The 17,481-nt window shown below is 35.8% G+C and overlaps 1 protein-coding gene across 4 annotated transcripts in view; it reads left to right on the top strand.

The window, feature by feature from the left end:
• Window positions 1-17,481, top strand: part of LOC131438535 (retinol dehydrogenase 14) — a 145,970-nt gene that overhangs the window by 10,108 nt on the left and 118,381 nt on the right. Inside the window, exon 4 of one of the 4 annotated variants that reach the window (XM_058608627.1) lies at window positions 10,805-11,718. The exons of the other annotated variants lie outside the window; for them this stretch is intronic. Within the exon in view, the coding sequence (XP_058464610.1) occupies window positions 10,805-11,479 (675 nt within the window). The 3' untranslated portion in view covers window positions 11,480-11,718. Of the gene's footprint in view, window positions 1-10,804; window positions 11,719-17,481 lie in introns of those variants that run through there. 4 annotated transcript variants of the gene reach the window in all.

The following is a 17,481-nucleotide window of genomic DNA, read 5'->3' as shown; positions in this document are numbered from 1 at the left end:
TCTGTGAAGAGGAAATAATGGTTTGGAGATAATGTGACGATTACACTCAAACTATAATGAACTGCTGCTAGCTCTGCTATATAAACAGATGCAGGTTCTTGAAGCCTAAATGAGGCCGAAACATTATTGTTGAACATACCAAACCCTGTCGCTTCTTCAATTCGCGATCCGTCCGTATAAAACATTTTCTCAGAGTCAATATGCCTGAACTTACTTGAAAATATTTTTGGGATTTCCGTCGAGCGTAGATGATCCGGGATTCCACGCACTTCACGCTGCATGGATGTATCGAAAAATAAAGTTGAGTCAGGGGCACTTAGGATGCTGACACGGATAGGAATATATCTTGAAGGGTTGATTTCCTGTGACATATGGTTAAAATATACTGTCATAAAGGCTATAGCAGGATAAGCATGTGAAATCTGCCCCCAAAGGGAATTCATATTGTTATACCACATTCGAAAGGTCATAGACTGGAAACAATTTTCTCAAAGTTTCAACCCTTTAACTGCCATATTGACGGAGCTAGGGTGGTTCTATTGATTTTTATTTTATTTGATTTTTGAAGAAACTGCTTCTCCGAAAAATTTGAAAAAAATCAGGCATGTTTAAGGCATTATGGGGATGCTTTACAATTTTTTTCAAAATTTTTGAAGATGTATTTCTTTTATTAAAAAATACTAGAAAATTTTGAAACATATATTTTCCCTCTTCCAATTTTTGCACCACCCTGGATTTTTTAGTGATAAATAAAGAATTTTTGGACATGTTAAAATGGTATGTTTTCATATTTTTTAAAAATGTGGACGACCAAAATATTTAATTTTTTCTAAAAAATCAATAACAGTCGACCATGCGTCCCCATCGAATTCTGAGAGAAGGAAACGCATGGTGCTTTATCTTAGCAGTTTCTAGTAGTAGTCGACCATGCGTTCCCATGAAGTTCTCTTAAAAGGGAAACGCATGGTGCTTTGTTCAAGTAGTTTATGATGCAACTCAAGCGCAGGGCTTAGAAATCAAACTAACGAAAAGAAGGAAATGAGTATCAACCTTTGCATAATACATACACGATCATACTCCGGGTACAACCTAGAAAGCTACAAAGCAAGAACTTAATGGTATGTGGTTTATATATGAATGGTAGTAATATATGAACGTTGCGAGTATCACATATATGAAATTCGGTTATGGCAGTCAAGAACTAGAGCGGGTGACTGTATATAATTCGATGATTCGATAATGTTTCATGAAATGGTCAAATCGTTTTGCACTGTTGGGTCTCGTACAACAGCGGTTTTCTTTTTGCCAGCTCTGTACATTTCACTAAATACATAGCGAGTTGAAACAGCAGTGAATTAAATTTTTTTTTTTATATTGGTGTCAAACAAAAGTGGCCACTGATGAAGGTTGGAATCGATTTCTTAGAATTGTTTTTCCATAAATACGTTTATTTCTTAAGGCAATTTACATAAGTTGTTCTTCGCCGTAGCATCACTTTTACATAGAATTCTTATCCTAATGTAATACTAATATTGTCACATCAATTTGAGTTTAATAAAGCATATTCCTCTTATTTTTTAAATATCATATTATTTAAACCAAACGATGAACTGCTCTAAATTTTAAAATAAGCTGAAATTTTTATACATTTTGTGGTTGATTTCATAACCCACTTGGAGTTTTTTTTTATCAGCACATCATTTTTAATAAAATTTTGGTATTGGATGAACTAATGGACGCAGTAGGAGTCAGAACTAAGACTCAAAAGGGTCAATTATTAAATTGAAACTTCAATTGTCTTTATGAAATGATTAAGAAGTTTCATGTAAGAATGGTGACGAAAAAATTTCTGAAAATTATTGACTGTATTTTTCATTTAAATAGGAAATGGGATAAAAATGTTATAAAAATACATTGCTGTTTCAATGCACACATTTTCTCTCTGATTCTTTTCGTTTATTCTATAGAATTATCATCGTCTTTTGGTAGCTGTTCTGATTTAAGCATTTCTGACAATATTTTCGCCGGTCTCACAATTCTGGATAAAAACCGAGCATAAGGAAAGGTAGTGAATAATGGCGGCCTCATGTGAACAGCAACCAACAGTTCTATTGCCAATAACGCATTCACAGCAACGGCGCTGGATTCCCAAATATCCAGTCGAATTTGTAGTGTACTCGATATAGTACTTGTAAGCTTTTAAAAATGAGACTTATTACCGGCCCGAATAGCTTTTTTGTGATCTGTGTGTCTCAATTGGGTCAACTCGTGATAAAGCTTTAAATCCAAAATTACTTGGCAGAACATCCTTTTCAAAAGCATCTATTCCAGAGCTACTATATTCCGATACTTGTTGCACTCGTCCCAATCCAAGGATTGATAATATTATCTTATTAGAACTTCCCGTTCGCAATTTGAACAAAATTATTAAACCTGTAAAAACCTGGAAGCGTTCCTCTGAGAGTGAAAATCACTTACTGAGTTAATTATGTATTCTCAGATATTTTCTGGAAAATATGGAGCTTTCTACACAATATACCCCAAAATTAAAGAAATCCGAATCGATTCAGCGAATCAAGTTTTTTAATAGACATGGTCGATAAATGCTTGATTTGAAATTATGCAAAGGTTATAACTCAAAAATGAAAAAAAAACGCATCACAATTCTTTTATATCTGTTGTTGTTTCAAATTTTAGAATAAATAAAAAAAAATATACAGCGCTCTCAGTCTACAAACCATGAAAACCATCATAAAGATATTCGATTGAAGTTTTCAAACACAAAACTCCAACTTTATCTTTATTATACATTTTTCCAGAAAACTGTACACATCCCTCGATAACATATCTTTATGATAACTTTTGACACTGTAATGAAATTTTCATTCTTTCTTTCATTATTCTTTCTTTACATCCATCAGCAACACGTAAAAAACTGACACTCGCTCTAGTTCTTGACTGCCATAACCGAATTTCATATATGTGATACTCGCAACGTTCATATATTACTACCATTCATATATAAACCACATACCATTAAGTTCTTGCTTTGTAGCTTTCTAGGTTGTACCCGGAGTATGATCGTGTATGTATTATGCAAAGGTTGATACTCATTTCCTTCTTTTCGTTAGTTTGATTTCTAAGCCCTGCGCTTGAGTTGCATCATAAACTACTTGAACAAAGCACCATGCGTTTCCCTTTTAAGAGAACTTCATGGGAACGCATGGTCGACTACTACTAGAAACTGCTAAGATAAAGCACCATGCGTTTCCTTCTCTCAGAATTCGATGGGGACGCATGGTCGACTGTTATTGATTTTTTAGAAAAAATTAAATATTTTGGTCGTCCACATTTTTAAAAAATATGAAAACATACCATTTTAACATGTCCAAAAATTCTTTATTTATCACTAAAAAATCCAGGGTGGTGCAAAAATTGGAAGAGGGAAAATATATGTTTCAAAATTTTCTAGTATTTTTTAATAAAAGAAATACATCTTCAAAAATTTTGAAAAAAATTGTAAAGCATCCCCATAATGCCTTAAGCATGCCTGATTTTTTTCAAATTTTTCGGAGAAGCAGTTTTTTCAAAAATCAAATAAAATAAAAATCAATAGAACCACCCTAGCTCCGTCAATATGGCAGTTAAAGGGTTGAAACTTTGAGAAAATTGTTTCCAGTCTATAACCTTTCGAATGTGGTATAACAATATGAATTCCCTTTGGGGGCAGATTTTACATGCTTATCCTGCTATAGCCTTTTGTTTGAGATCGAAGCTCGACTAGTCGTTCGAAATTATTAATTACCATGGGATTCAGCACCTCACATCTTATTAGCAGGCGTGATGAAAGCTCCCAAAATCGATCTTTTAATGGAAGAACTCCCGCCAGAACTTCAAGACTCATTGTATGTGTCGAATGCATGCAGCCTAAGGCAATTCGCAAACAACGGTACTGAATTCGCTCAAGTTTGATAATATGAGAGTTTGCAGCGGAACGAAAACAAACGCATCCATATTCCATCACTGAAAGTATCGTTGTTTGATACAATTTTATTAGATCTTGCGGATGAGAACCCCACCAAGATCCTGTTATTGTTCGAAGAAAATTTACTCTTTGTTGGCATTTCGTTATCAGATACCTAATGTGTCCTCCCCACGTGCATTTGGAATCGAACCACACCCCGAGGTATTTAAAAGTTAAAACCTGTTGGATAATTCTTCCCATCATATGGAGCTGAAGCTGCGCGGGATCATGCTTTCTTGAAAAGACGACTAACTCTGTTTTCTCCGCAGAGAATTCGATACCAAGATGAACAGCCCAAACGGACAAGTTATCTAAGGTATCTTGCAATGGTTTATGCAGATCAATAGCTTTGGGCCCAGTAACTGAAACCACGCCATCATCTGCCAATTGTCTTAGTGTACATGGGGTTACTAGACAGCTGTCAATGTCATTCACGTAAAAATTATAGAGGAGCGGACTGAGGCATGAGCCTTGCGGGAGACCCATGTAGCTAATTCTGAATGTTGCCAAATCGCCATGTGAAAAATACATGCACTTCTCTGACAAAAGGTTGTGCAAATAATTATTTATAACCGCTGGAAGTCCATGTTGGTGGAGCTTGTCTGAAAGAACATCAATGGAAACTGAATCAAATGCTCCTTTAATGTCTAAAAATACAGATGCCATTTGTTGCTTTTGAGCGAAGGCAATTTGGATGTCAGACGAAAGTAATGCAAGGCAATCATTCGTCCCTTTATTTCTACGGAAGCCAAACTGAGTATCTGACAACAAACCGTTCGTCTCGACCCAAGTGTCGAGACGTCGTAGAATAATTTTTTCGAACAATTTTCTGATGCAGGACAACATCGCAATGGGTCTATATAAGTTGTGATTGGAAGCTGGTTTCCCCGGCTTTTGAATGGCGATAACTTTCACTTGTCTCCAGTCAGGTGGAACAATATTTTGCTCAAGAAACTTGTTGAACAATTCCAACAAACGTCTTTTTGCGAGGTCGGGCAGATTCTTCACCAAGTTGAATTTAATTCTGTCCAACCCAGGGGCGTTATTGTTACAAGACAAGAGTGCTATAGAAAATTCCATTATTGAAAATGGGTTATTAATAAAACCATTATTTGGAGGAGATTCCCGTATAATGCTTTGCGTAGGAACAGAATCTGGGCAAACTTTCCTAGCAAAGTCAAATATCCATCGGTTCGAGTATTCCTCACTCTCATTTCCTACGTTACGATTCCTCATTCGTCTGGCCGTATTCCAAAGAGTGCTCATTGAGGTTTCTCTTGACAAACCTTCGACAAAATGTCTCCAATAGCTACATTTTTTGGCTCGAAGTATGCTCTTGTACTTGGTTTCTAAAACCATAAGTTTTTCAAAATTCTGAGGAGTTCCTCCTCCCCGTTTTAGAAACGTCTTGCAAGCATTTTGTTTTGCGAGTTTAGCCTCTGAGCACTCTTTGTCCCACCAAGGGTTGGGAGGCCTTCTGTTAGTCGTTGGCCCAGGAAAGCGTTTAGTTTGGGATTGTTCTGCTGCCTCCAGAATCGAACAAATGAGGAAGTCATATTCTTCAAGTGGAGGGAGCTCTTCCATTGAATTCAAAATACTAGAGATTCTACTTTGGTATTTAATCCAGTCGATATTTTTTGTCAAATCATATGGAATACTAGCTGAATTAGCAATACATTTGTTACAGCTAATTGAGATGATGATTGGTAAATGATCGCTACCGTGTAAATCAGGCAATATTTTCCAGGTGCAATCTAGTCGAATTGATGTTGAGCAAAGAGATAGATCTAATGCACTTGGGCGTGCAGGAGGTCTTGGGATCCGTGTCATGCTACCCATATTTAATACCGTCATGCTAAAATTGTCACAAATGTTTTGTATTAAAGATGATCTGCTATCATTGTAAACGGAACCCCACATCATTCCGTGCGAATTTAAATCCCCCAGAATCAATCGTGGAGCAGGAAGGGCTTCAACCATTTCATTAAGCTGTCGCTGTCCAACTTGTGCTTTTGGAGGAATATAAACCGAAGCTATGCAAATATCTTTGCCTTTAATGTTTATTTGGCAAGCAACAACTTCTATACTAGAAGTTGAAGGGATGTTTAATCTATAAAAGGAACAGCATTTCTTAATTCCCAAAAGCACTCCACCATACGGAGAGTCTCTATCGAGACGTATAATGTTAAAATCATTAAAATTTAAAGCTATGTTTGAAGTAAGCCATGTTTCGCATAAAGCAAATACATCACATTTTTGACTATGCAATAAAATTTTAAATGAATCAAGTTTTGGCATGATGCTTCGACAATTCCACTGCAGGACAGTGATTGTATCATTTGCGGCGGGTGATAAATTATCCATCAAAAGATACAAAACCTGAGACAATTGGCCATTGAGCTGATAACTGCTTCAAAAAATTTCTAGCTATTGGAAGGAATGCCATTATGAGGGTCTTTAAGGGTTCAGATATATTGAATGCTGAGAAAATCCATTCAACAATTTCCGAAAACTTCAGTAATCCTGTTGGTGGCTGTGAAATGGAGCCCACAGGATTATTACCTTTTTCTGTGCTAGATCCTGGATTGGTTTGTGAATTTGACAAACCAGGAGGCACAGTCTTTGGTTTTGACTTTTTTTGTTTAACACGGGGATCTTTTTTTGAAGATGAAACTTTAGGTGTCTTTTTTGGTAATTTGGAAGAAGACTTCTTTCTCTTAACTGACCCTTGGGTAGTGATAAACGAATTACCTTCACTATTTTCGTCAGAGTCAGAGTCCTCTGTTTCCTCTAGATTTGAAAACCCGTTTTCGGTTTCCAAAGGGGGGACATCAATGACCGTTTTAAGCATTTCTGCATATGTGCGCTTAGACCGTGCTTTTAAAGAAAGCTTAATTTTGTCTTTGTGCACTTTAAATGCAGTGCATACTGAAATATCCTCATGAGGACTTTCCCCACAATAAATACATTTTTCAATTTCCTTGTTGCAATCATTATCTTTATGAGGTCCTTCACACTTAATACATTTTGGTTTATTGCTACAGTAAGTAGCTGTGTGTCCGAATTTTTTGCAGTTCGTACAATTCATTACATTTGGAACAAAAAGCCGAACAGGGAGGCGAATTTTATCGACATAGACATGGGACGGCAACGCAGATCCGGCAAATGTCACTCGAAACGAGTCTGATGGGCGATAAACTTTTTTTCCCTCTTCATAAACTACTGAGTACAGTTGTTTGCACTCCAGTATTTTCACACCCTCAAGCATAGAGTTCTTGAAACGACCAACACCATGCTTGAGTAAATCATCTACCGAAAGACTCGCTTCGGTAACAACACCGTCAATTTCGACATCTTTGGAGGGTATGTAAACTTTATACTCTTTATTGAAATGTTCCGAAGAGACAATATCATTCGCGTGTTTCAAATTATTTACCACAACACGAATTTTATCGTTATTTACTTTTATGATCTCTTTGATTGAAGAGAATCGTGATGTCAAACCTTTAGAAATTTGATAAATGTTTAATGGCTTTGATATACGTCTAAAAAAGACTATCCAAGGCCCAGAAGAGCTCTCCTGATATTTTTTCGTTCGTGGGGGTATAGGATTCATGCTAGGATTTACGTCCATGGATTCATCCATCACATTAAAATTTTTAATCAAACTTTAAAGTAAAAAATGAAACCAACACTACACAGTACTCAATCAAAAGGAAAAGAAAAAACTTCTACCTTGAAATTGTTGTCTATCTCCGTTGCACTGCCGTGTAGATCCTCGTTGCTCTAGATGTTCTTGTTGGATGCTGATTGTTGGATGTGATGCTACTGCTACCTGACATCCAGCACCACTCGATTTCCGATTTACTTTTGTCTTCGCCAGCTGCAACCAGCGCAGGTCACCGGTGTATACCTGCGTGTTGTATGGCAGTGGAAAGACCGAGTTGTCTTGTCTCCTTCTTCCTTGTGCTCCGCACCGATATGCTTCTGCACCGAAGTGCCTTCGCACCGGTGTGCCTTTGCACTCTCCTGCTTCTGTGTGCCTTTGCACTCTTCTTCTTCAATGTGCCTTTGCACTCTCCTGCTCAGCACTTGTGGCTGTATATTGTGGCCTGAGAAGAGCTTGGGAAACGCCCTTTGTTGTTTCCTTCACCAGCTTGGCCCAGCACTAGGGCTCTCTTATGCAGCACGATTTTACGTTTTAACGGCTGCTGCCAACAGGTCTCTACCTGTAGTTCAACCGTTGTCGTATTTAACGCGTGTAAACTAACCAGCGTTATTAAACTGTACGCTTCTATACACAACCTTCTCGGTTGAACGGCTATTACTGAATGTGAAAAACTAATATTAATCACAACAAAACTTTATCTGAACACATTTGAACTTTGTAGCTGTAAATTTCATATCACGGGAATAAAAATATGAATATTATTTTGTATGTCGATGTTCTGCAACTCAAAATATCGAAGGCGCGCACGTTTTCAATAAGTACAATGGTCAACTTCACCATAAATATCGAATAGCACTTAGATTTTGAGTAGATATAGTGAGTTTAAAGAATATTGAATTCTATATTTCAGCTCTCATTATCGGATGCCAATTTTTGGCTTTAAATGTTGAATGGGAAAAACACCAACAAATTGTAACTTGACACAAACGTATATTTCCTATTTCATTGTGACTGATGTGCGCGATGAATCAAATCAAATATTCTTTACTGAGAAGTTATTTGGCAACCCTTGGTAAGTCGCACAAGCTCCGCCTCTTACGCTTTTCAGGTTACATAGCAGTTATAATGCACGTTGCAAAGTCTTCAACTTGTTCCATGAATTTGTGTCATATAAGTTACTGTCATTGAAGTGTAATAACGTGTGCTGCTTGGGTCGAGAGACTCAAACGCAAAAACAACTTCCAGCGTTTTTTCAACTACAATATCATAAAATTCAGACTAAGAAATGTTTTGGTTTCTTTAAATTTGGGTTTTAAAGACTTTTTCATTCCGTTGTGCTTTGATTTTTAATCACTTCTATATACAGATTTTCAATACAGATTTTTGAGCTCCCGATACAGATTTACCTATTTTTCTTTTGAAATATGCAGATTTAAATGTGGCAACCCTGATTACACTCACAAGGACGCTCATTGATTGCCGATGCGATTGATATTATCTTCATTTCTACTATCACTGCTTGATTACGATGTGACTAAATATTAATCAAGCAGTATAAACATTGAATTAAAGTCATTTACACCAATAAACTCCGAAGTCCAATGACTTTTTGCTAAGAACAATGAACTTTATCAATTTATGTTTATGTTAGTACTCTCATGTATTCTTTTACTTCAACAGGGAATAGGAGAATGAGAGAGAAAACAAAAAAGTCGTCTGTCTTTGACTGAGTATACTTCAACTTGGTCATAGAACTATCGAGTATCTCATTTGACAGACACTTTGACCGTACCGATTACAGTTGACGATGATTTTAGTCAGTCTGTCAAGGTCATTTAACATGACTCACAATTTGCAACTCAAATACGGAACATGTTTTGTTCGTTAGTAAGACAGACTCAATTCAATTTATAATCAAAATGCCAAACCAAAATTGAAAAATATCAATAATCTATATTTCAGAATTCGTGAATTAGGTTCAAGGATATTCTTTCAAATCGCTATACAATGTGTGGTTTCGAGACATGTTTGACAAGTAATTTATTGAAATTAATTTCCAACTTAAATTCAAAAATCCAAGATCGCTAATAACGTTTTGTTGTTGATTTTTCAGTTTATTAAAGAATTTGAATATTGGATTTTTCATTAAATCGGTCTTGTCCCTGTATTTTTTTGCGTCACAATTATGCAAGTGACGCATTGAAAGTTTGCAAAATTCAAACAATCAATCAACTAGTGCGCGTGATTATCCAAATTTCGAGTATGTGGAAAAAGCATATCAGTTTTATTAGTATTCACGTCATCGAGTTATGTCTCTGACATTGATCCTCCCTAAACCGACCGAAGCAGAACTTCTACTAAATGAAATGCGAGGTGGGAAGCAAAAATCGAAACTATCCACCATGCTAGAGAAATGAGGTGGATGACATTATGGCATGCTGTGATTGGTTCGTAAAAACATACATAGATTCTAGCCAATTTTTCAATGCTATGCCATTGAAATACTGAAACGACGTTGGCAAATACATATTTAAGGTAAATGTTTTCGAATCATTTGATTGTTAAATTATATTTATCCAACAACAAACTGAGTTATTATCGGTCAAAATTATGGCAGAAAAAGGTTACACGACTAGTTTTGCATGTTTCAACTGACACTCGGCCTTGTACATTGAAGAGTAAGGCCGTTTTATGCCAAAATTCAATAGTTACGCGCCCATTGCCCTTTATGTCTTTCTATAATGTTTGGATCTATATGATGTAAATATTGTATTAAGACGGGACTGGTCGAAGAAACTATTTCGGAACACGATTTTCTATCGATATAAAATTGATCATCGGAATACGATTGAGCTAACACCTACCTGAGTTCAAGATTAAAGTAAACCTGAATCAGTTTTTTGTATCAAATTCATACAAATCTCAATTTTAAATTAAAATTTCAAATTAAGAAATTATTATTTCGACTTGTACTTTTGGCTCTGGCTCTATTTCCTATTCAAAATCTATGATCAAAAGCTGAAAAGTAACCATTTGTGACTGAACACTCAACTTTAAATAATACACATTAAAAATATGGAAAAAGGATACGTCTATTGATTTTTTTTCAGGTTTGGTACAACGAAACCCAGTTCAATGAAGGTGTTGAACTTTTGCTACATTCGAACGCGTCGAATGTACTGTTTCTGAATGACGCTGTCGACGTAACTCGCCAATTTCTGCAGAACACCGCCGATCGCTTCTACCTAACCATCATGGAATCTTATCAAACGAAGAATTTGACTGCACTGAAGCTATACTCTAGCTTATTTCAAGACCTTCTCGAAGATTTAGATCGATTACTGCGATCCGATGACCACTTTTTACTGGGAAAATGGCTGGAAGCAGCAAAAGCAATGGGACGAACAAGGTTGGAACGGCAGAAGTATGAGTACAACGCACGGAATCAGATAACACTGTGGGGACCTCAAGGACAGATTGTAGACTACGCTAACAAACAATGGGCTGGTGTGGTGAAGGACTTCTTTCTACCACGCTGGAACGTATTCCTGCGGGAATTGGAAGCATCACTGGAAATGAACACGTCGGTTAATGAAACTAAACTGAAGAGTAAAATCTTTCGAGTCGTCGAGTTACCCTTCAATACCGATAACAAACGGTACTCCGTACAGGCCGAAGGAGATTCTCTGATGATTGCGCGAGAGTTGTATCGTTCGTGGAGTCAGCGGAGCACGCATCTGAGTGCGCTTCCTACACGCAGAAAAAAGACACACGTTGGAATCTAAAGTATTGAGTTTTATATTCGAATATCTAGATGAATCTAGCTAAAACGTCATTGATTTGATAAGCAATTTCAGGGCAATAAGGATTATTGTAAACATTGCAATTGTCAGGGGCGGCAAGTTCCCTGAAATATTGGGGGTACACAAAAAATTATTACTACAGATCATTAAATTTTGAAATATATAAAATATTTTTATAAAGTGAACGGAGAGAATAGAGCAAATAAGAAGCAACTAATAAAGCAAGGCTAGTTTCTCTTCCGAATGTTGTGATACGATCACAAACATTTTCCTTACTATTCCAGTAATAACCAATATTCGTAGAGTATAGCACATTTTACATTGTAGTAAATAATTTTAAAAATTTTTAGTAACTTTGTTAAAAAATATGGAGAGCATGGTCACTCCAATAAATCTTTTGGAGGGACAAAAAGTTCTATATATTCGGTTAGTTTGTTGGAATGGTTGTTGTTGTTTTCTTTCCTACAAAAAAGTGGGAAATTTATGAGTTTTCTTCATATAAAAAGAAAATGTAATGTTATTCTCCGCGAAGTAGAAGTATTCTACAGGTATGTAGTGTTATTTTGATAAAAAAGTGATTTGAACCTTCAATAATTCTCCAGTAAACTCCTCATATTAAAAATGGCTCAACAATGAACCTCTGTCTGCCAAGTTTGTTGAGCGAAAAAAATGGCACTCGGTTCAACGGTCTGTTTCAAAATCGTCAAACGGAGGTCCCGTGTTAGCCTCCCGTTGAACGATTAATTGGACGTTTTTTGGACCAACGATCCAACGTATTGGACCAACGAAGGACCACCGTTGAACGTTTTGCCTTTCTCATATAGAAAGGCTATGCAATCACTGTGAAAACCGATTTTTGAACCGAGGCCCAGAGGGCCGAGTGTCATATACCATTCGACTCAGTTCGTCGAGTACGCAAAATGTATGTGTGTGTGTGTGTGCGTATGTGTACGTAACGTTTTTTTGCACTAACTTTTCTCGGAGATGGCTGAACCGATTTTCACAAACTTAGATTCAAATGAAAGGTTTTGTGGTCCCATACGGATTCCTGAATATTATTTGGATCCGACTTCCGGTTCCGGAATTATGGGGTAAAATGTGCAAAAAAATGTGAAAATAAGTGCACTAACTTTTCTCAGAGATGGCTGAACCAATTTTCACAATCTTAGATTCAAATGAAAGGTCTTGAGGTCCCATAAAAATTTCCGGAATATTATTTGGATCCGACTTCCGGTTCAGGTTAAATTCAGGTAAAATGTGCAAAAAAAAAAGAAAATATGTGTTCTAACTTTTCTCATAGATGGCGCGACCGATTTTAGCAACCATAGGTTGAAATGAAAGGTCCTGTGGTCCCATGCGTAATTCCTGAATTTCATGCGGATCCGGAAATATAGGGTAAAGTGGGTTAAAAGTTGTATACCATCACGAAAAATGGGGAAAAACCTTAACAAATTTTCTAATTCGACCTCAAATCTTTTCCAACTGATAGTTTTTATCAGTAGACGGTCGAACAAACTGATTTTGGTTATTCTTTCAAGAATCGAAGAAAATTATTTTGAAGAATACCACAGTATTATATATGATAGTATGATTGATATGAGAAAGGCATCATTACACCACTAGGTGGATTAAAACAGCTTTTTTCTCAGGGTGTAATAGCTCTTCCAGAACATAGTGCTTGAAGGGCGTTCACAGCAAATGGAGAAAAACATCGATGAATGTCTCGATTTTGGTTTTAACTCCGTTTTAGAAATTATCGTATATTCTCAGATCAATTTTTGATAAATCGATGAACTGTTTGTTTATCTTTGAAAGATATGCAATTTTTTCCACTGTTCCATTAAATTCACTGAATAAATCAACATGAAAAGAGTTTAGCTCTTTTTTGATTTGTTTACTTCTATGCTACCTGTGTGAATTATGAAGTCACGTCATCGCGCTTTTTCCGTGAAATTTTCGCGACTTAGACAAATCTGAGGATAATTGTATCATCTCATTTGCTATTTCCAGTAGTAAAAAGTTAAGAAAAAACAACTAAAATAAATAACTTATGTTTACGTTTCGTCTTCGACTCATCAGTGCGTCAGCAGATTATGTTGAACTGCTGACGCAAACCCCCGGATCAACATAATCCGCTGAGCAGACGTAAAGTTAATGCTATTTGCAAGACACATTTTTGTCGTGAATACGACTTACTTTACTATGGGGCGCCTTTTCAAAATTTACCCTCTGAGAGAGTGATAATTTTTTGATCGTGAATATCTCCTGTTATATCTAATGAATCAACATAATTCTTGCTACACGCCATCGGAAATATAATCACATTTTTATAATAAAATTTTCAGTTCTGTGACATATACTTAAATAGTTCAAAATTAAACATTTCTGAAATGTTTGGTATAAACTAGTATCAAAGAAGATAATTCATAAGGCGCGTTTGCCTTTCTCGTATTTTGAAAGCTCATAGCTCAGTGATCTGTAGAATCTATACAAGAGCATTCATATAAAAGTTGAGTGGTTCATTTTTCCCCTGGTAGGAATCTATACAAGAGCATTCATATAAAAGTTGAGTGGTTCATTTTTCCCCTGGTAGGAAAAATGAACCACTCAACTTTTATATGAATGCTCTTGTATAGATTCAGACATCTCGCGTTCTGATTGGCTGGTGTTTTCATGGGTTAAATCAAACAGGTTTTTCAATAGTGTACTATTGAAAAACTTCAATGTTGTTGCAATACACGTTCAAGTTAAAAATTTTCGATTCTATTGGTAGTTAGATTATATAAATCCTTCTACAGATCACTGAGCTATGAGCTTTCAAAATACGAGAAAGGCAAACGCGCCTTATGAATTACCTTCTTTGATACTAGTTTATACCAAACATTTCAGAAAAGTTTATTTTGAACTATTTAAGAATATGTCACAGAACTGAAAATTTTATTATAAAATTGTGATCATATTTCCGATGGCGTGTAGCAAGAATTATGTTGATTTATCAGATATAACATGAGATATTCACGATCAAAAACTTATCACTCTCTCAGAGGGTAAATTTTGAAAAGGCGCCCCATAGTAAAGTAAGTCGTATTCACGACAAAAAGTGTCTTGCAAATAGCATTAACTTTACGTCTGCTCAGCGGATTATGTTGATCCGGGGGTTTGCGTCAGCAGTTCAACATAATCTGCTGACGCACTGATGAGTCGAAGACGAAACGTAAACATAAATTAAAATGGTTATGTGCACCTAGCATAAATTTGGGGGTAAAAGTAAGCTTTTTCCCCTTCAAATTACTAAAATAAATAGTTTCGCCCTGCCTTTCTAACAATTGAAGTATCGCCCTGTTTGTAGGTAAGAAACACGTAGGGCAAAACTGACAGTTTCGCCTTTTATATTTATTTGTAATACTAAGATTGATATTTTTGTAGAATTCGAATTTTTCGGCAAAATTGCTCCAAAAAAAACGTACTTCTTGTAGTTCAGTGCGCTTTCATTCTCAGAATGTTCTTATCGAATTTAGGAATGCAAGAATACGTCGTTTTTCATTGCCGTTTCTAGACCCGAAACCATAAATCATCAATCATAGATGTTTTCAACATTAATTTTATGGTTTCAATTATGCTAAGTGAGAAGTCCAGAAGGATATCAAAATCGTTCAATCACAGACTAACAGACAGGATACTCAAATTAGATTCTTCAATCATTTTAACGGTCATTTCAAATATTCCTTTATTTGGGACAGTACTCACATGTGACATGATGGCGCCACGTTACCCTATCAAAAACATCCTGTCTGTCATCTAGACTGTGTTTATTTTTTTCATTTACCAACAGAGTTGCCATTCATACAGAATTACCTGTAATATATTGATTTGTATACGTCTATGCGAATTTCATGCAGGATACAGATTTAATACATATTGCCAAAACTATATACATAATTGTGCCTACTTCTCATCCTCCAACGCAATACAAAATCGAACCCGTTTTGTTACAATATTTACTTGCTTCTGGTCTGCCGCCACTTAATTTCGGGTGAAAACTACCAACACAATAAAAAATAGTCTAGATGAACAACGTTTAGTCAAATAAATGGTTACCTTCCAACATCGCGAAAAAGTTAAATATATTATCAACGTAATCCAATAATTTATTGTGACGATTCATTTTGAAATATTTTGATGAAATCAGGCATCCCTGCAAGCAGCTGATCGGTGTTGACAAACGAGGGGAAACCAACTAGTAAAAAAACTTTTACATAACACAAGGGGTGTACTGATAGTAAATAGTTCGCGCAGTACAATATAGGTGGAACTAGTGCATCACGAAAAATTATTTTTATATGAATTTACTCATACTGTCATGTCTGTTAGTCTGTGGTTCAATTGTGACTCCAAACCGGTCGAAAGGAAACGGTTTTGAATAACCTTTTGAACTTTCCATTTGAAAAAAAGAAGAATGACTTTGTGTATAACCATTAACGAAGAAGAATTTCTTTATTTTAAGCACAGACTAACAGACATGACAGTATGAATGAATTCTTATAAAAATAATTTTTCGTGATGCACTAGTTCCACCTATATTGTACTGGGCGAACTATTTACTATCTGTACACCCCTTGTATTATGTAAAAGTTTTTTTTACTAGTTGGATTCCCCTCGTTTGTCAACACCGATCAGCTGCTTGCAGGGATGCCTGATTTCATCAAAATATTTGAAAATGAATCGTCACAATAAAATATTGGATTACGTTGATAATATATTTAACATTTTCGCGATGTTGGAAGGTAACCATTTATTTGACTCAACGTTGTTCATCTAGACTATTTTTCATTGTGTTGGTAGTTTCACCCGAAATTAAGTGGCGGCAGACCCAACCAGTGGACAACTTGACAGCTCCCATACATCGAGAATATAAGTAAAACTTTTGGTTCTCTGGTTCCACAATGACGTCGTAAATAGAATAATATTTGGAAATAACGTATCTGTTTTTTCGAGTATAATAATTTTAATATTTAAATAAGTAAAATAAATTTTGCTAGCATTTCTTGATACCAATAAAATAATTATGATGATAAGTTACTATGGTTTAGCATAAGTATAATTTTTCTCTTTTCATCAATAGAAGGTTTAACAGTAGTTCATCACATTTCAATGAACAATGAACATAAAGTAATGTATTCTACTGAATCCTGAGGAACAATACTACTATTTTGCAAACCAAGCTTAAATCTATGGTTCCCTTATCTTCATTCGAGTCGTTAGAAGATCATCCAATGATAACAAATACTCCTACAAATGGCTACTAATTCCTTGCGTTTTAATTGACAAGACTAAATACGTTAGATACTCTTTAGCCACACACCACATTTCAAAAAACAGTTCATTTCTAACTCTATCAATTACTATTAATAGTTATCTTTTTAGACCAAAGGGAAGATGTTGCGCAGAGTAAATTAAAAGATAGAAAGATTAGAAAATACGCATGTTTGGAGATTTATGACGTGTGTTATTAATGAGTTTGGTGTAATGCAGCGCTGTTAGAAAAAATCGCAATATTTTCATTTCATTCAGGAGTTCTTGCGTGAGTCACAATATGAAAATTAAACTCCTTTTAAATATATTGCTGGACGCATACACAGTGAACGTAAATAACGTAATGAAGTACTTTTTTCTCTTGTAATCTTTTTGTTTCGTAATTCATTGCACCCGTTTTGTTTAGGTACACTAGTGCCGTCCTGAATTTAGTGGAACACATATGAAACAGGCTTATTTCTGTCAGGTTGTGTATGGGTTGGGCAGACCAGAAGCAAGTAAATATTGTAACAAAACGGGTTCGATTTTGTATTGCGTTGAAGGATGAGAAGTAGGCACAATTATGTATTAAATCTGTATCCTGCATGAAATTCGCATGGACGTATACAATACAGGTAATTCTGTATGAATGGCAACTCTGTTGATAAATGAAAAAAATAAACACAGTCTAG

Source organism: Malaya genurostris, chromosome 3 (genome assembly GCF_030247185.1).
Source record: "Malaya genurostris strain Urasoe2022 chromosome 3, Malgen_1.1, whole genome shotgun sequence".
NCBI classification, from domain to species: domain Eukaryota; kingdom Metazoa; phylum Arthropoda; class Insecta; order Diptera; family Culicidae; genus Malaya; species Malaya genurostris.
The sequence above is the reverse complement of the archived record's forward strand: the minus strand, read 5'-3'. Positions and strand labels throughout refer to the sequence as shown.